Source organism: Entelurus aequoreus, linkage group LG23 (assembly GCF_033978785.1).
Source record: "Entelurus aequoreus isolate RoL-2023_Sb linkage group LG23, RoL_Eaeq_v1.1, whole genome shotgun sequence".
NCBI classification, from domain to species: Eukaryota; Metazoa; Chordata; class Actinopteri; order Syngnathiformes; family Syngnathidae; genus Entelurus; species Entelurus aequoreus.
Genome location: NC_084753.1, coordinates 18,065,228 through 18,085,875, shown reverse-complemented (window position 1 = coordinate 18,085,875; position 20,648 = coordinate 18,065,228). Strand labels below are relative to the sequence as shown.

Here is a 20,648-nt window from a genome sequence, read left to right as displayed (position 1 = left end):
CAAAAAAAAAAATAAAAAAAAAATAAATAATAAATAATTTAAATAAATAAAATAAAATAAAAATATATATATATATATATATATATATATATATATATATATATATATATATATATATATATATATATATATATATATATATATATATATTGTGGCGGACGTAATTCTTTCGTGGCGGGCCGCCACAAATAAATGAATGTGTGGGAAACACTGCAAGCGTTCCAGCCACTGGTAGGCACAGCAAAGGCATCATTGAACCCTGTAAGATCCGCCCAAAACATCCAATCTTGCTTGTCTGGGCCGATAGAAAATATCAATGTATAACACGACAGTCACGTAATTTATATCAATAAAAAATGCGTTCGATAAAACGTTCAATATTTTTGGGCCGGAAGAAACCGAAAGTTACGAAGCAAGGTTGGTTGCATGAACAAAAGCACTCCCTCTTTGGTAACCGAGCAAAACAGGAAGTGATGGAAGGGACACATTAACAGCCAATGAAATCACAGTATCAACATTATCACGGAAACAACCGGTAGGAACCAGTGCAGGAATGTATAAATAAAATAAATTACAAAATATATCAATTACTGCGGAACATAAATTAATTTCCATTTTAAATAAGAATAACAGACCATATTAAATGTTTCACAGCCTCAACTTCCTGGCATTAAAACTGTAAAAAAATAGTTCTCTATGTTAAATGTTCACACTATTTTGTTACACTTCATTATGCATTTCTTACATATTCCTTATTTTTGCACCTTAATTTTAAGATGTTACTGTGAAGTGTTCAATGTGATTTTAGAATTTGTTTACATTGAGGGTTTTCCTTTCCTTTTTACCTTCACAGCTGAGGGAAATATAATCAGACAAAGGTTACATTTTCAGTACAAATAATTCCATTTAAATTTATTTTTCTCCTCGTCCATATTTTCGATAAGTCTCTAAAAAGTATCAATAATTATCGATATCAACTGATATAAAACACTTATCGTGTGATACAGTTTTAAGACACTTAATCAACAAATATATATAAATAAAAAATGTGTTTGATAAAACAGTCGATATACACACATATACATACACACACACACATATATACACATTCATATATACATTTATATATATATATACACACAAATATATACATATGTGTATACGTATATACATACATATACAGTACATATACATACAGTACATACATATACAAAAACAAAAACATACATATGTATTTGTATATGTATTTTTGATATTTGGTCAGAAAAAACCCAAAGGTTACAAAGCAAGGTTGGTTACATGAAGAGACGCACTCGCGCTCTGGTAACCCAGCAAAACAAGAAGTGATCACTGAGCAATGGGAGAGGCATGCTAACAGCTAATCAAGTAACAGTATCAAGTTTGGTTGCGGCATCTTGGGGTCTTTGTTTTTTTTTAAACGGACAGTAGTCATTAGCCGCGCTCATGTTTTTTCTTTTCAACCCGCTTCCGTTCCCTATTTGGGTATAAGGACACAACAGAAAAGAACTAAAGTGCAGAATTGTATAAAATAAAAAGAGATTGCTAAATATAACAAATTTGCTACTATAAAATAATAATAATTCGGGTCGCCATTTATCCATAAAAATATGGAAAAAACGCTCAGTGTGTTTGATGGAATAGCAGCTGGAAGGAGATGCCACAGTAGTCCTAGGTAAATGCTGGACATTATCATCACATTACTTCATAAAACTACTGTAGTTGTTTGTAGTGCATTTCATTGTATTGTTTTTCATGCAATATTTTTATAAAAAAGTTTGATTTTCTTTTTCATGTTATGTTAAAATTGTGCAGTTTTGGGGGGGGCAAAACACCAATTAAAATGATTTCAATTATTTCAATGTGAGACGTTGCTTTGAGATGCAGGTGTTTTGAGTGGAAAAGCTACGTCACACACTCAAAAGCTCCATTACACAACTAATTAAACTCCTAAGTTGAGGTACTACTATATTCTGTTCCGACTGTTTTGCAAAATGATTGATGTGAACAGGGTTTTGTGCCAAAATGACCTGAATGCGGCTTTAGTAAAACCTCCAGGCCCACAATTTTACAAAAATACATTCTCATACATCAGAATATGGATCATGATTATCTTATTGTAGAGTGGTACCTCAACTTACGAGTACTTTAAGATACGCTTTAAGTTGCGAGCAAAGTTTGAGTTATGAGCTTCCCCTCTGCTGGCTGAATTAGTATTTGTCCACAGGAACGGAGAAAGTTAGTGCCAAGGAGAAGAAGCTGACGACTGAATCAGAGAAACAAACATGTCCTACCGGTTAGCCGCCCCGGGGAGTCAGCCCAACAAAGCCACAAACAATGGACGTTTATCCATAAAAACACGAAGAAGCTGCCGGGGTTGTGTTTCAGTTTGTTCGGTCTACATGACTTGACCAGCTTTGATTTGTCAATTGTTCTCAACACTGACCTCTCCGGTCCCTCACTCAAAGATGTCTGTCCATGTGCAACATAAAAAACTATTTCTTAGTTCCGATTGTTACACAACGGAGAATCAGCGCATAGGAGACACTAACAAAAGTAAGGTAAATTCGGTACAATATTTTTACATTATTTCTACTGTAGTTGTTGGTAGTACATGCTATTGTAATGTTTGTCGAACAATTTTTTTTTAATCTAAAAGTGAGTTTTTCTTTTTAAAAGGCATGTTAAATGGTAAAAGTGTGCTGTTTTGGAAGGGCAAAGCGCGGACTAAATTGATTGAAATTCATTTTAATAAGCAGCGCTGATTTGTGCTGAGTTAGGAGCTCGATCGTGGAACCGTCTGAGCTCGTAGGTTGAGGTATCAGTTTATAAGTCTAATGTACAGTCATATCTTGGTTTTTGTACGCCACACTCATTCGGTTTTTAACAAAAAATTTCCCTAAAGGTTTGATTCGTTTACCGTGTCGGTTATCGTACAGTCAAACTTTATGCGCATCAAACTAGTATTATTGGTGACTCAAGTCAGTGTCTATGAAGAATGGGTAGTGGTTGTCTCAGATTTGGGACATACACAGAGTCCATTCAGGGAACCCCTGTAATCATCTTTATTGTGTGTGGGCGTGTCTTTTTTGTTCAGAGAAGGCATACAAAAAGATTAACAACTCTTTGTCTGTCTCCTTTCTTTGTGTTGGAGCAGGATCCATGTAACCTCCAGAAAGTTTCTGTGATTTTTTTTAATGGAGTACACAAAATAAGACCTTTGGCCCAAAGAAAGTTGTGAGTACCAACACTTTGATAAAGAAGGAGGGGAATCACCACAAGAAAGACCTTGTAGTTAAGTATGAAGGCAGCGTCTTCTCTCTTCTACTTCTCTTCTTGTCGCCATCTTTGCCATCAAGAATCGTTAATAAATGTCAAAGTGATAATAATAACGGATTAGATTTATTTATTTTTTTAGACACTCAAAGCGCTTCACACAAAAGTGAGAACCCATCATTCACACAGTGATGGTGGTAAACTACACTTGTAGCCACAGCTGCCCTGGGGTAGACTAACGGAAGCATGGCTGCCAATTTGGCCCTACGGCCCCTTCGACCACCACCAAGTCATTCACTTTCATTACTTAAATAACGTTGCTGTATGACATTTGTATCCAAATATTGGGGTATTTTCTTAAGCAGATTTTCATTATCCAAGCAAATAATAACCCGTGATTAATTACATTTCAAGAGTGTGATTAATCTGATTTTTTTTTTTAAATCTCTTGACAGCCCTACTTGTTAATAAAGAAAACGTTGATGCATCAACTCCTTGTTATGTTTGTTTGATACACAGTACTGTATAGCACTTTATATTGTGTTCAAAGTGTACAAACTTTCACTAAATATGGACTTTTGTCAAGGATGGAAGCCATTATTCATATTTACAGTGTTTCTTATATAGAAATCTGCTTCACGATACGAACTTTTAGATTTACAAATCCTGTTCAAGAACCAATTAAGTTCCAAAATCTAGATTTCACTGAATTAAGTATCGAAAGGCAGCATGCAAATGTTTATATTCTCATGAGTCAAAATATCTACCACAGTTAAAAGTAGAGAGCTCAATATAGTTATCAGATATATCAAACAATTGCTACCCCAAATAACATCTAGTACAATGTGTATGTCATTTCACTCTCTGAGTGTTTATAATACACAACAAAGCCCATTTAGCCGCCACAGTAAATCATTTCAGTGCCTTAGCGTGCAGCTTCACCGCCACACAATGCACTTCCTTCAAAATTCTGTACCCTCATAGGGGTCGTGAGGGTTAAGACGATACCCATCTATTCAAATGGGAGCGGACCCACACGTAACAAGGACCATAGACAACACCAACAAAGCTGGAGGAGGCCAGCGAGTCAAATCAAAAGCACAGTTATGAGAGCCGTCAGTCTACCCTGTGCAGGTGTGGTAGGGGTTGTTTTTCTTCCTGCTGCGTTGTCTCATTGGGCTTGCTAATAAAACATTTAAAAAGATTGATGGCTCACTTGATGCTTCCGTTGACCCTGCATATATCTCTGAATCTTTAGCTCTCATCCATCATCAGTGGAGGATACTAGAAAAAAACTGTTTTAAATGTTTCCTTATCTTGTGAGGCATATATGTAAGCAGGATTTACACAGCATTTACCTACACCATGTTGGACCACATTTAACTAAATTATTGTGCAGTAAATTAGTATTGGACGTGAAATTATTAATCGAAAAACTATTTGATTTATTGCTTGTATTCCGACACTTCTGGAAATGAAAACCAGTGGTGATCAACAACGCTAAGATAGCTGATGAACAGCAAGCAGCGTGCAAGATATCTAAAGTTAAAGTGCGTGCAAGATATCTAAAGTTAAAGTGCATGCAAGATATCTAAAGTTAAAGTTAAAGTTAAAGCACCAATGATTGTCACACACACACAATAGGTGTGGTGAAATTTGTCCTCTGCATTTGACCCATCCCCTTGTTCACCCCCTGGCAGGTGAGGGGAGCAGTGAGTAGCAGCAGTGGCCGCGCCCGGGAATAATTTTTGGTGATTTAACCCCCAATTCCAACCCTTGATGCTGAGTGCAAAGCAGGGAGGTAATGGGTCCCATTTTTATAATCTGAGTACAAAAGAGGCTTAAATCTTCCTGCAAAAAGCAGCAATGAGGAAAAAACCCAACTATGCAATGGAACAGATTCCTATACTTTATCAAAAAAAGATTTGTAGAGTGATGTCAAGAATTATACGTTGGTCGCGTTCTCAGACATATCAAACTGATGTGCTCCAGACGCCATATTGTACACCACAAAACAGAAGGAAACTTGGAAAAGTGTGGAGGTCTACAACTTCTTTGTGAGTGGCTGGGTCAAGGACATTGGTATCAAGTCTCTCCCGGATAAATGTGCATCGTTTTTGCTGAGGTAAGGTTACATGTCATGATTTAACTTGGCGTCTACTGCCATGTTTGTTGCTGTTGCACCTGCTGTTTGCGATTACGTGTGTTTTTCCCGTCTTTATCAAAATATAACTATAGATGTCAACATTGTGTATGCGCTGAAAGCTTCATTTATGATTGCTGCCTTTGGTAAAAGCTTAACTCTTTAAGGTTTTGCTTAAATGTGCTTGATTTTATTTAGACTCGCTTTAGTTGGTGCTTTTCGAAACACTCGAAGCAAACATGTGTTTAAGAAATACAAATAACATTAGGAAAATACTTAAATGGGAAATGATAAACGTAAAAAATATATCAAGCAAACCTTTAACAAAGTGATCACTGCAAACTCGTGCATTCTTTGACTCTGCTCCCTTGGACTGGAGTGTGAGCTGCTTTTCTCGTTGTTTCTTAAAATCTTGCACTCTTCCTCCCTTTTTAATTACATTTCGAGGAACTCTGAAGAAACCTTTATCCTTTTTGCAATTTGAACGATTGATACAGCCGAAAACAACACAAGCATAGGTAATTTTTTCTTTGAGAAAGGCTATTGGCGAGTAGTAACCATTGACAACAGAGCTATCTTGACCACCACGCATATTTAATGGTTGGGACATTAGTCAAATCCATGTAACAGCCTGTCGCTTCAATTATTCAATTAATGAGAGCACTAATAAAAAGACCGCATTGAGTGCCCATTACTTGAAATATGCAAAACGTAAAGTTATCTGTGTGGTGGCGAACAGAGAAGAGTTTTTAGGTACTTATTTCTTAGAATTAATTCACACATGTTAAACTTTTGTTTATTTGAACTATTTTACCTAAAATACACATTGAAGCCATTAAATGTGTTTTATTCGATTACCCAATTAATCAAACTAATCGATAGACTACTCGATTATTAAAATAATCGATAGCTGCAGCCCTAATGAGTACTACAATATATATTTTTAGTCTGGTTGACTTGTTTTGTTGGTCTTTCTTGTCTGCTTATTGTTCAAATATTATGTGTATGCGATGTATGAGTTTTGAATAATATCGTAAAGTGAACAAATACAAATGGTACAGATAACACTTCTCACCGATAAGAAGTAATCCTCTTGAGTTTTGAAGCAGGCACATCGTAGCCACACTCCTCCAGCACTTCCTGTCTGGCGATTTCCTCCAAGGAGAGATTGGGTTTGTCCACCAGCCCGGCGCACAGCTCGTAGGTGACCCCAGCGGCGGCCGGCGGCCACGCAGACGGGCTTTCCCCCGCTGTAGGCGCTTGGGCCTCCTGGCTCTCGGAGCTAGACGCTGCAGCTTCGGCGACCCCCTCCTCTGTCTTTTCAGCAGATTGACATGGCTGTGTCTTGGTCTTTTCCCACTCACACATGAATACAGCTAGTGGATAAGCATTAATGTTAGTACGTAAGTTGCATTTAAGTGTGTCACGTAAAATACAGCACATTATACTAATAATTAATATCCACAGGCCAAATGTTAAACACCAACGTCAAGCAAAGTCTCGGATAAAGTGCATAATATCTTTTTATCTATCCATTTCCTCCCAGCAATAGAAGCGAACAAAAGATATTAATACACAGACTTCCTTGAATTTAGTGCCGAACAAAGGAGGTAGGCCTCTTGTGGCGTATTTAAGCAATGTGGCTCCAACCAGCATGAATAAACGGGATTTGAAATACACTATTTTTTGGTGAGAAGTGGCTACAGAGTAACAATATACTGCAGATCTGACATTGTCGAGGGAATTAAATAAATAAGCAGCAGCAGTGGTTAAACAAAGCTTACCTGGACGGAACTGCTTGACAAGGACAAAACAGTGGGAGGTGGTGTTGAAGATCAGCACAGATACACTGAGGATAAATAAAGGGGAAATGTTACGATAAAACAATTAATAATATATATGAATGTTGGCATTCATCCAGGTCGTTGTGTTCTAAGGGCATTCAATCAACCGACTGTTCTGTTTGTCTTAGAAGATGTTTCACCTCACATCCAAGAGGGTTCATCACTTCATGCTCATAGATTTAGATTGGTCAGATCTAGTCTTAGACTTTAATTGGACAGAGAAGGGATCATGGTCCATTTCAATGAAATTAAGCATGTGTGGAGACTGTGGCCTCCTTTAAGTTCCTGGGAACATATATCTCGGAGGACCTCAGGTTCGTGTACGTCGCGGCCATCTAAATTTTGGATGGAATAGTAATATAATTTAACATAAAAATCCACTTTCCACGTTTTTTGGTTTGATAACAAAAAATAAAAAACAATCGTTATCCGCTGTCCAATATCCACATTACTATAGTGTTTGAAAATCTAAAATGGGAATCAAAACAAAACTCTTTTCCCTATTCCTCGTTCTATTTGTTTGGGCATATAAGTGGCTTGCACATGCGCAGTGTCTCTTTTCAGGATCCTCGTCTGTGAGTGACCCGGAACAACAGAAGAAGAAGACAAAGAATGGTGTCAGTGTCGTCGGTCAATAGTTTTACGTCAATACGTCACTCTTGTTCTTCTGTTGTTGTTCCAGGTCACTCACAAACGAGGATATGAAAATGAGACACTGCACATGTGCAACCTTCTCATATGTAACAGGGACTACGGAAAATAGTTTTCCAATTATTCAATTTTAACAGATAACGGATAATGGATAATGATCTGTTTTTCTTTTTTTATTATTTTCAAACCAAAATAAAATGGGAAAGTGGATTTTTATGTTAAATTATTTTTCTATTCTTAACAAAAAATGGATGGCCGCGATGTAGACTGACCACATAACATGGATTGTCAACACTTCAGCACTAGTCAAAAAGGGACGCCAGAGACTCCACTTCCTTCGTGCTGCGGAGGAACCAACTTGAGGAGAAAAAGCAGGCATCTTTTTATGGGGCAAACATAGAGCCAGTACTACGTAACTGTGTGGTTTGCTGCCTGCTCTGCTGCAGACAGGAAGGCCCTGCAGAGTGTGACCAGGACAGCGGAGAAGATCATCGGACAAACAGAGTTAAAAACAGTTTTTATCCGTGGGCCATTACGATATTGAATCCGTCCCAATAACTTACACTGTTTTTCAATTTTTCACTGATGATTGTACTGGTATTTATGTATTTATTTTTAACATGATATTTATTGTTTGTCTTGTATTTTAATGTCACCTAACAGAGTAGCCACCTGAAATTTCGTCATGCTCCCATGTTTTAGACATTAAAGCATTATAATATTTTCTATTATTTCTAGTCCAGACTAGATCTGATCAATCTAAATATAAGACTTTATTAGACTAGTCTAGACTAGATCCGACCAACCTAAATCCAAGACTAGATCTGACCAATCTATAGGTCTATAAACATGAACAGATGAAGCCTACTTGGATGAGAGGCAAATTGTCTTTTAAGAAAAACTGAACAGTCCAGTTGCAATCGACTGAATGCCCCAAAAATACAATTATTCATAGTTTTGTTGTATGTGAATGTATGTCCTAGAAGGTAGATAAAAATCTGCCCGTAATTCCTTGAGTTATCTATAGCGGAATTAAAGAAACGTGAGCACATTTGCTACTCATCCCCTGTCTTTGTCTCTGTGAGACCGCCAGCATACGCATACACAGAAGTTGAAGCTTGTAACATAATAGAAATGATCAGAAGCAGGCCCAAAATCAAATGAGCTGTTCCTTATCCCATTTAGGATATTTTCTGAAGGTTTTATGAAAATCCGACCATTACCTTATTACCTTAGTCAGTTATTTTGCTGACTAAGTAACTAAGAGACAGACAAACCAACGACAACGTTTATATAACCTCCTGGTGGAGGTAATCATGGATATTCACAGTGTATCAACGCTCAGACCACAGAGAATGTTGATAACCATCACCTTTCTTTCAAATTCTGAAGGTGTCAAAAATCCAGACAAGGAAAAGTGGAACAGTAGGAGCTGTGTTGAAACATATCTGCACTAGAACACAGGTACAGGTACAATTATGCAGCAGATTGAGGCAAAAACAAAAAAAGTGGGACATGCAGGCCTGAGGCATGGAAGCTGTCCCTTGAGGCAACTCTGGGTCTTTTAAAACTGTTCCACACATTACAGCTCTTCTGCAGCTTCCCAAAAACAAAATGCTCTAATGGTTATACCAAGACGCTTGGGATTTTTCATGCGCCATTAAACGTGTTACCTCCTCAAGGGGCCTTTAACCCGGACAGTGGGATATGAGCAGTGATTTTGTTAAGTATCAAAACAGCAGAAAGTAGCTTCTTCCGGTGCAAAAAATCAAATTTATACAGTATTTGATACCATGATCACAATGTTTTCAGTTAAAATGAGGATTCTTTTCTTTTTTTTGTCCTGTCCCTCTACTCAGGCAAATCATATTGTTGATGTAGATGCCCATATTTTCTGTACAGATTTACTTTACAAATAAAAAGTGTGAGATACTTCTCTTGTTGCCTTATTTGTATTTGACTTTATTAAATGGATTAATATTATTGTTTGGCGCAGCCGGACCAAAGCAGGAGGGGATAGAAAGAGAAAAAAAGGAAGACAGAGGGGGAAATTGCGGGAACAAAAAGGGGATAAGACAGAGAGACAACATCAACAGTAACAACAACCCCAACAGAACAGCATCAGCAAATAGGATATGTACAAATATGATACGAAAAGTGATAGCAAAGAAGCAGTTAGTGAAATAAATATTAATAACACATAAATGACAATGAACATTATTGCACTACAAATGGAGCAATAAAAATATCAATAGAAATAGCACTATTGATAATAAATAATTACAATAATTACCTCTATTATCAACAATACAATTGTTTCCAATGCAACAATACATATATGTAATGATAACTTGATTTACAAAAGAAAGCAGATACATGGAGGGCAAGAAAGAGAAGCTAACTGTATTAACCTTGTAGACCAGACCTGGGCATTCTGAGGCCAATTATAAATTACAAAATAAATGTTAAAAAGTATCTATGTCGTGCGCGCAATACAACTGTGCTGCTTTTATTTTGAAAAGTATTATTTATGGGCGTGTGTCCGTGTGTAACCTGTGAGTGAAGGTGCACATGCAGCGACAAGTGATGCACGGTTTACACCCGAGACGCTAAAAAGAGAAAAGTTGATGAGGAATGCCGTGTTTTCAACAAGACATGAACTGCAAAGCAACGTCCCCTCTAAGGAGCGTGCCTGCGCAATTGCGCACTGCTCAAGCGTCCGCTGCGCGCAGCAGGTATATGCCGCGCACCAAATCAAATCCCATCTGAATTCTAAACAAAATAAACATATTTATTCTATGGAATTTTGCAATGCAACTTTGAGTGACAGTGTCAACAAGCGGCCCTAACGGTGTTCGTCAACACCGTTCAATTGAACACCGTTCAATTATTGTAACGTCTATCGAGATGCTTCGAGGACAGGAATTATATCGATCACTTTATTGAGCAAAACTGTTTATATTCGGACATAACCACACCAAAAACATGAGTAAAACAATTCTATCTCGAAAAACTAGTCATTTTCTGCCGTACAAACCAGGCCAAAACCAACTTGTCATCTGTCACCAACACGCATAGCACTAAACCACTGGTGCGTTTATGGCCACACAAAAAGTCGGACAACTCAAACACCACACAAAGTTACACTATGACTCCTCAGTCATACGTGTGCTTATTTTACTGTCATTTATTATTAATGTTAATTTATTTATATTAGTCATGGAATGCTGTTACACACACTATGTTGAAGTATTACTATTATTATTAATTATTATTATTATTATTATTATTATTTATCTTACGGTATATATCAAAAATAATATTGAGCAAAATTTAATTGAAATATTGTCGATGTGGCCCTCCAGCAGTGCTCGGGTAGCTCATGCGGCCCCCGGTAAAAATTAAGTTATATGTAAGTTATAATAGCAATAGGATTCTTCGAGAGTAATGTTTGGTAATTCCTCACCAATCATAGCAAATTATAGGAATTTGGCTGAGTGCGTGAAATTGATGGTTGACTAAAGCGGTTTTGAAGAAATTTGACAAAAAAATGCATGCACTTCTTGGTTGTGCGCTGTTGATTCTGTCCAAACTAGTTTGCCGTTTTAAAAACAACAACATGACTTCAGCTATTCACATATAACTCCCCTTGGCAGCCTTAATCTGCTACACTGAGCAATCAAAATAGTTTCCAGGTACTAAGGTCAAGCAAAGGTCATAGAAGTACTAGTTGAGAAATTAATGGGACAAAAGTGATGAAGGCTTTGGATGAGTTAGTCTGTTGATTTGTGTGTACAGTTCGCTTCCTGCCTATGTTGCATATCTTCCACAACTTGAGCAACTACTTGTGATCGCGTCTCACTTCCAAGCACATTTGTGCTCACTGCTAAAAGTATGCAGGCGCAAATGGCCCAGAACGCCTCCCAATGAACTCAGTGAACAAGTCTGTCCTCAGTGCACAATTGTAGCTGTCAATTGAGATGGGAACTGGGCCACTTTCTGAGCAAATTATTATTAAGTATGCAGCATGACTGGATAAGATCACACATACAAGCAGAATGTGTTAAGCTATTTCATAGAGATGTCTTGACATTTCCATTCTACACTTTAGTCTAGGTATGGCGAAATAGGAGCTGATCTTAAGACAAACAATATTTATTGTTTGAGTAAATTCTCAGTCATCCAGATCTTGGTAATCCGCAAAACTTGTTAGTTGCCTATAGCGAGTTGTTTTGCCACGATGCAGGTAAATGACCCATTAGTATGCAAGACGGTCCATCAGCCATGCAAGACGATATTAACAATGACAACCTTATGGTTACCACTCCCTGGAGACTCACCCACCAAGGACATACCGGTATATAGGGAAACTCCAGATCTAAAGTTAAAAACTGAAGAAGCCCTTTGGAAATAAAGAGGCAAACGTCTTCAACAAACAAGAAGAATCCAGAACAAACAGATTTCATATCTGCCAAAAAGATCGGTGATGCCCCCAAATTTGGCTTTCACATTTTTAGGTCATTCACCTGAAACGTGCAAAGAAGCTTAGACATGACTCAACCCTGCACAGAGGAAACTGTAATGCCCACTTAAACAAAAATGCTAAACAAATTTAGGTCCATTCAATACATGTCAAAACGGGAAATACTACTTTGACACCTGGGAAAGAATTGCCGGCTCCCGTGGCCTATTTCCTCTCGGAAATACATGTATGAGGTTAACAGCCTTTGTCTCAGGAGTGCTGTTTCTACAAGGACTTCTTTTGGGGTTAAGAGTAGAGGAAAGAGAGCTTAAATGACCTGAGACGTACCTCTGACCATTAGCGTTCCTCAGGCAGAACACAGAAGAAACCAGGGCTTTGACGTGGACGTGTGATATTTCTCTTACAGGACGCCCTGTGAGGCTTAGATAATTATAGCTATTGACAAGTACAATAAAGGGGCTCCATTTTCCCAAAATAATGAGGTCTCTAGGCCTTGTCCACACGTCAACTTAGAGTTTTTTCCTTAAAAGGACAAAAACTTACCTTCAGCGGGTAAAACTAAACTGTTTGGTTTGTGTCATAAGGAATGCGTGACATTATATAAGCTTTTACAAACATTACTTAACAAAACATTAAGCTATTTACTAATGAGTTTTGGTTTTCATTTTGTGCAACTGCAGACAAGCCTGTTCATCCCTGTGATTTTAAAGACAATGTAAATGTCATTGTACATCTAATATATCACTATACTAATGAACAAACGTGTTTTAATTCCACTAAGTCAGCTGTGGCGGACTTTCAAGGGGTTCTGATTGTTGAAAATTGTCTTTGAATAGGTTTTTGTGTGGACAGAGATCATGTAGGGATGTAACGATATGAACATTTCATACTACGGATATCAGAACCAAATATTATCAGTTATTATTATTATCCCATTATTGTTGAATGTGCTCAAAAAGTATTTATACACACATTCAAATCTTGTCAGCAAGGGCATTTTTTTTTAACTAAAATAAATAGACAGTTAGAAAACCCACTTATGCATCACTGGTAGTGTTTTAGTCTTAGTAATTTATCTGTTTTAATGGCTAAGCTTTTTTTGTTTTAAATAATGAATTGTACTGTTAAATTTTTAATATTTATATAAATTAAAAGTGTATAACAAATCAAATCTATTTTTATTATTTATCATTTCTGGCGAGCATTGTGGCGTCCTACTCTTTTGAGCGGTTCTTAGACGCACCGTAAAAACGCCTCTGTCTCTCAGTATAGAACAAAAATTAATTGCTAAGAGAGCACAGCTTGTAGGTTCAATGTGCATAATTAAATAGCTTAGTTGCTCAAACAGCAATGTTTTAGGTTTAGATTGTGGTAGGTCATTTCTTAATATGGAAAGATATTATTGTCTCTTGTTTTCATGTTAGGATTTAAAATAGTGAGCTGGCGCCATTCAAATCCTGAGTTTATCAAAGTGCAGTTATCAATCTCGTTTTTTTTGGAAAATGTCTATTTAAAACGATAATACTAACTGTCAGGAGCTTATCATTAATACTGTTTATCGTTACATCCCTAACTGTATATGAGGGATATTAAACTAAATTGTTTTGGGGGCCACATTTCCAGTATGCTGTGGACCGAGGCAGCCTTCTTGTTTCACTATTAGTCTTGTTTTATCAGCGTTAAAGGAGCGCTCTGCTGTTTTTACCGACCTTCTGCAAAAAACGTGAGTCTCTTACAAGTTTTGTTTAACTGAACCAACAGTTGAATAGCCCGAATGATAAAAAAGAGAGGACCAAAAATGGAACACCACTAGTATAACTAAATGCATTGAACAAACAAATACTGACTACATCTGAAGTAAACAAGCTAAAGCAACACCTTAGTTACACAAATCACATTATGACAAAAATATGTAACTGCCAAAAAGGAGAGGACATAAAGGGGTGCTTTGAGGAACGCCTCAGGTATGTACTTCACAAGTTTGGACCCCAGTGTTCTGTTAGTTAGCAAGGTTAAATGTCAATGCAAGTACCTGCCGGTATGTTTACAATGGACCAAGTTCCTCTATACAACAGTTTTTAGAAATTTGCTGCAAAAATGTTTGTCCCCCAAGTTTTTAACTGAACTCCGGACCGCCAGTTGAATAGCCCAACTTTATATCCACATAAGAAACTTTGTAAGTGTAATTTGACATTAGGGATGGGAATTTGTATGTTTTTTTCCGGTTCAGATTCTACTTTCAATTCCGCAAACAATTCGGTTCCTTAACGGTCCTCTTATCGATTCTTATTTGGGGGGAAAAAAGAGAAAAAATGGTGAAATAGCATCAATTTTGATTAGTTTAGAGATAACGTGACCTTACAAAGCCTACAGCAAGATCTCAAGAGGCATACGTAGTATAGAAGAAAAAAAAAGAAACAAATAAATAATTAATATTCTTCTGTAGACTTTAATCATGTGCAAATTACACTATAATGTCACATTTAGTAACATGTAATATTAAGTTATTACATGCATAGTGAGGTATGTCAAGCATTTATGGATTATAACTTTGATGATTATAGCTTACAGTTTATGAAAACTTTGAATTGTAAATCTCAGAAAACGTAAGGTTTCAAAAACTGTAAGCCATGATGATCTGAATTATAACATATAGACGGCCTACATGTAATAAATTCATTTCACAGATTAGTTTCACATTTGAAGTAAATTGCTGACATGAATGGAGTAATTTTTTGATTTTCACCTGTATAATATTATGACAGACAAAATCTGGTTGCAGGAAAACATGCAACTTTTCTCTGAGTACAATTGAACATTCACCTACCGAAAATGCTAACTTTTGACCAAACTTAGTTGCTGCTCGGTGACATTAGTTTAACGGCAGACGTAAACTCGGGCGAGTACTGCTTGCCTCGAAAGACAGTCAGAATCCGTTACTCTCAATGTGTGTCAAAAGGCATTAACAAATAATAGCACTAACACAGGCCTGGGCAATTATTTTGACTCGGGGGCCACATTTAGAGAAAAAAATGTGTCTGGGGCCGGTATATCTATTTTTAGGAACACTAATACAAATCCTCACAATAATGTCTGATTTAATGCTAAAAACGTTATGACAGACCGCCTTAAAAAACAATGGAATTTTACATTTTTCTATGAAGGTTAAAACACTGAATATTGACAAAATATGAATCTCACACCCCCTTTCGATCGACATATTTTACAATCAAGTGAAACGCAACAAAAATGCAACAAACACTGAAATATGAACGCAAAGGGTACAAAATAAACCCACCTACAATCTGATGTATCTAGGGATGATGCATGTTAAGAAAGTATTGATTTCGATGCCATTATCGAATCCTCTTATCAAACCGATTCCTTATCGTTTCTCTTATCGAATCCAGATAGGTTTGTATATGGAAAAAACACACAATACTTGGTTTAACAAAAACTCACTTTTGGCAGCCTTCACTTATATTTTTTAAGAAAAAAATTAAATTAAATAAATAAATACATGCAGGGAAAATCCTGCATTCATTTGTATTATTTATTAGACGAACCTGCAAACTCTGGAGTGGTGTAGGCTAAAAGATAACGTTAACGTTATCAGACACATACAAAAAGGCTAACGTTAACGTTACCGTTAGCCACTGACTATGCTTAGGTAACATTAGTCTAGCTAACATTACTGCAGTCCTGGTTGACATAAGAGGTAACGTTATTTTAGCCTAAAGGCTACAAATGAGCAGATATGGAAATGAACCGGCAACAGTTAACGTTAGTTACTCACCGGCACTATCACTGTGACTGCAGGTTGAAGCAGAGGAAGAGGGGTTTGCTTCGTCATCTCTGTCGTTGCTTCTCCACGACACCTTTCTCTAACCTTCAGATTATGTACGGCCTGAACATGTTTCAACATGTTTGTTGTACTGCTCCCCTTACAGGAAAGCAAAGCCTGGCAATAATTGCAGATAGCCGTTTCCTCGTTGTATTTCTTAGTTAAGTGAAGCCATGCCTTGGAGCGTTATTTCCAGTCCATAGTTGTTGCTGCTTCTGTATCTGCCGCCGAATGACTGAGCTACATCATTTCCTGTGACGTGCCACAGGACATTTCCTGTGACACGGGATTCGTTCCCAGGGATTTGAATAAAGAACCAAATCTTTTTCTTTACTATAGTGGCTTCGATAACGGGAACCATTTCTCAAAAAGGGATTCGAATCCATGGAATCAGTTATTTTCTTATCGAACAATCGGAGAACAGGTTTTCGAACATCATCCCTAGATATATCTGATATATCACTAAGCTTTAGAACTTTGTTGTGAAAATCTCCTTCCGCGTCTGTGCAAACGCTTACCACCCACACTGCTTGGTGCCTCGTCTGAGCTGCTGTGACGTAGATTACCATAGTAACTAATTAGATGACCATAGTAACTAATTAGATTACCATAGTAACTGGTATATCATCCATAAGCGCAGATTCCAACCATTGAAATACTTTGTATAGTTCTGTCCGGTGGGCCAGATTGAAAAGCTTAACGGGCCGCATGTGGACCCCGGGCCTTAATTTGCCCAGGTTTACACTAACATGATAGGAGGTGTTAGTACCTGTTGTATTCAGATGACGTGCTCGGGTTACTGCTGCTGGAGCGGTTAAAAACACAACTTTCATTTATAATTATTGCATGCTGTGTTCAAATGTTTCAGCATATTGCTCGCATGTCCTCCTCTTGATAAACTAGCAGCTTTATAATTATTACAAGTAGCGCTGTTGCAATATTTTCTTGTAAAATGTAGTCAAGTGTAGAGCGTTTGTTGCCCGCCATTTTGAGATCTGACGTCACTACGCGACGTCATCCCCACCCGGAAGGATCGACAAGAGATTTGTTTGAATAAATGGCTTCCAATTCCAAGGAATTGATACACTGGGAACCAGTTCTAAACAAGAACCGGTTTTCGATTCCCATCACTATTTAGAATGTTTATTTTTCAATGTTACTTTCATTTTTCCTTAATGCTTCATTTGCGCCAATTAAAGTGTCAATCAAACGCTGCAAAGCAAGGGTGTGGTTACCTGTCATGAGTTCGCATGAAGTCCCAGGACTTTTTTGTGCCATTCTGTGGAGAGATAAGATGGAAACACAGTCTGTGAGTGACTGCAATAAAAAGAAAGCACTAAACTATTTGAATGCTCAAATGCTCCGGTTAGGCAGAATTAGGTGCTTCCTTTGAAGCGTGAGGTCCTTGAAGTCTGGATGCCAAATCATCTTTGATTTATTGAATCTGGGTACTGCTAAAGCAATAAGCTTCCCGACAACAGACGCTCAGTTCATGTAAAACTACTAAAGTCTGGCATGCATCTTTGACTAGTAGCCTCTTAGACTGAATATCTTTTGCAAATTAATCGGATTCTCACTTTTATATGGGACAGTAATGGAACAATGCAATGTGGGACTTGGAGCACTTGGAGATTTTTGACTTATCATTTTTCAAGGAGTATTATAGTTCTGGATTGGATATAAACAAAGACGGGGTTTGTCAAGCGCGATTCAATTCAGTTGGGCAAAATGTTGTAAATCCATCCATTTTCTACATTATTCTAAATGTGTGGTTGATCTTGAACTGGATTAGAAGCTACTTAACCAACAGGAAGCAATACGTGAAGATAGGCGAACACACTTCTACAGAGCTAAAAATATCTTGTGGCGTACCTCAGGGTTCACTACTCGGACCAAAATTGTTTAATCTCTATATAAATGACATTTGTAAAGTTACAAAGGACTTAAAGTTAGTATTATTTGCAGATGATACAACGACATTTTGTTCAGGAGAGAACACACAGAAGATAATACAAATAATAACAGAAGAAATTAACAAATTAAAAAGATGGTTTGACAAAAACAGACTATCTTTGAATCTCAGTAAGACTAAAATAATGCTATTTGGTAACAGGAGAAGAGAAGGTCAAACACAAATACAGATAGACGGAGTAAATATTGAAAGGGTAAAAGAAAACACATTGGAAATCTCATGTAAAAAATATACAACATAAAGTAGTAAGAAACACATCAATAATGAATAACGCAAAACATGTTCTAGACCAAAAATCACTTCATATTCTTTACTGGTCACTAGTGTTAACATATCTGAGTTGTTGTGTAGAAATATGGGGAAACAACTACAAATGTGCGCTTCATTCACTAACTGTGTTACAAAAAAGATCTTAGAATAATACATAATGTTGGATATAGAGAACATAAAAAACCCTTTATTAAATCACAATTATTGAAATTCAACGATTTTGTGCATTTGCAAACAGCTAAAATTATGTATAAAGCAAACTATAACCTGCTACCCAAGAAAATACAACAATTCTTCTCAACAAAAGAGGAGAAATATAACCTTAAGAGGAAAATCTAATTTAAAACATTTGTATGCTCGTACAACACTTAAAACCTTTAGCATATCAGTATGTGGAATTAAATTATGGAACGGATTAACCAAAGAAATCAAACAAAGCACCAATATGATTCAGTTTAAGAGAATGTTCAAACTACAAGTGTTCATAAAGTACACAGAACAAGAATTATGATGAACATCTTAAACCCTTTTTTTTCCTTCTTTTTTTTTTTTATTGAGACAAATATTTATGTATTTAATATTTGTTTGCTTACCATGGTATATTATTTATATGTTCACTGTTCTGTTACAGAGAACAAGGATATTGGATAAAATAGCTATGATATGGAAAGGGGTAGGATTAAATAAGCTCTGCTTCTTCTTACTCCTTTTCGGACGTGCTGTAATGAAACAACTGGAATTGTGTGATGCATTACATTGCATCGTATGCATGTTCGAAATAAACTGAAACTGAACTGAACTGAACTAAATCATTATTAGTAAAGAGTCTGGGAGACATTTTTTGAGAACTTTCTCTGAAAGCGATGAAGATAATGGGTTAAAATAGTAAGAGAAAACCTTGCTACAGATCTGAACTTCTTCCTCAGCCATTTGTGTTAGGTAATCTTCAATAATTCCCAAAGGTTTGAAGCAGCACTGACAAATAACTTCTATGGTCTAGGGACGTCACCCTTGACTGATGGGGACCAAAATGTGTCTTAGCTTTAAACGAAATAGCAACAATGACTTTAAAAAGAAGAAGCTGAAATGAAAGGATGGGTGTTTCCGCGCTGGATTAAGTTTCAGGGAGGGAATCCTGATGACTAAATGCTAAAACACGCCCTATTGTTATTCAGCTTTGGTGGCAGAGGTGGTAAATAGCTTTTTATATGCCCTGCGGTCATGTTGTCACATCAACAGGATGTGCAGCATTACACACCATCAGATGTGTGGTTAAGAAGCAGCACAAAAGAGAACACCGGGTGTTCGGTGTGTGGGAAGTGATTTGCACATTGTCTCGGATGTTTCTCATTACTTAGGAGTGTAAAGGAATTTGCTTAGCATCTTGAGAGTCAAGTTTATTATAGCCATTACCTTTAGATGGGGCGGGTTCAAGTACATGCTGGGTTTCAAGGCTGCATTCGAGAAAACGATAATGATATGGAATTATCCACTCAATTTCACTTTCAGCGTGAAATGAAGACATCTGATCGTCACCTACTTATGTTTGATATGCTGGCTGCCGCTCCTCGGACGTGAGACGAGATGCACAAAAGTCTTATTTTAGCTCATTCGATTAGAACTGTGGTCGGGGTGACTCGGCGGAGCGAGCCGAAAAAGAAAGGCACCACTACGCTACAAGTAGGGATGTCACAGTATGAACATTTCTTATTACGGTTATCATTATTATCGCTGCATTTTTAAACGTGCTCAAAATGTACAAAAAAATCTTTTAACAAAGTTGTATTTAAAAAAAAAACAACAAAAAAACACAACACATTGAAAATGATTTCCTTTGTAGGAGAACCATTGTTGTGGATAAAAACACTGTTTCAGGTAGAAATTGAATGAGCATATGAAAGAAACACAAGCGTTATCAACAAAGTAATATGGTAGAAAAATATATAAATAAATAAAACAATTGTGAACATTGTGCAAGATAGCACTTTATGGACATAAGAGATAAAAAATAAATAAAAACAAATGTAAGAATTTTGCAAGATGGCACCTGATGGCCATAAGACGTAACTGCACTTTTTGTCCATGTATATGAAAATAGTGTTCATGTATGAAATCTAATCTTATACATAGGGCTGCAAAATTATGGC

The 20,648-nt window shown here is 36.9% G+C and overlaps 1 protein-coding gene across 4 annotated transcripts in view; it reads right to left on the bottom strand.

Moving 5' to 3' along the window:
- Nucleotides 1-20,648, bottom strand: part of nudt14 (nudix (nucleoside diphosphate linked moiety X)-type motif 14) — a 63,196-nt gene that overhangs the window by 8,923 nt on the left and 33,625 nt on the right. For all 4 annotated transcript variants that reach the window (XM_062034896.1, XM_062034894.1, XM_062034895.1 and 1 more), the window contains 3 exons: nt 17,495-17,538; nt 7,222-7,286; nt 6,513-6,813 (listed from right to left, as the gene is read on the bottom strand). In XM_062034896.1, the coding sequence (XP_061890880.1) occupies nt 6,513-6,813; nt 7,222-7,286; nt 17,495-17,538 (410 nt within the window). The remainder of the gene's footprint in view (nt 1-6,512; nt 6,814-7,221; nt 7,287-17,494; nt 17,539-20,648) is intronic.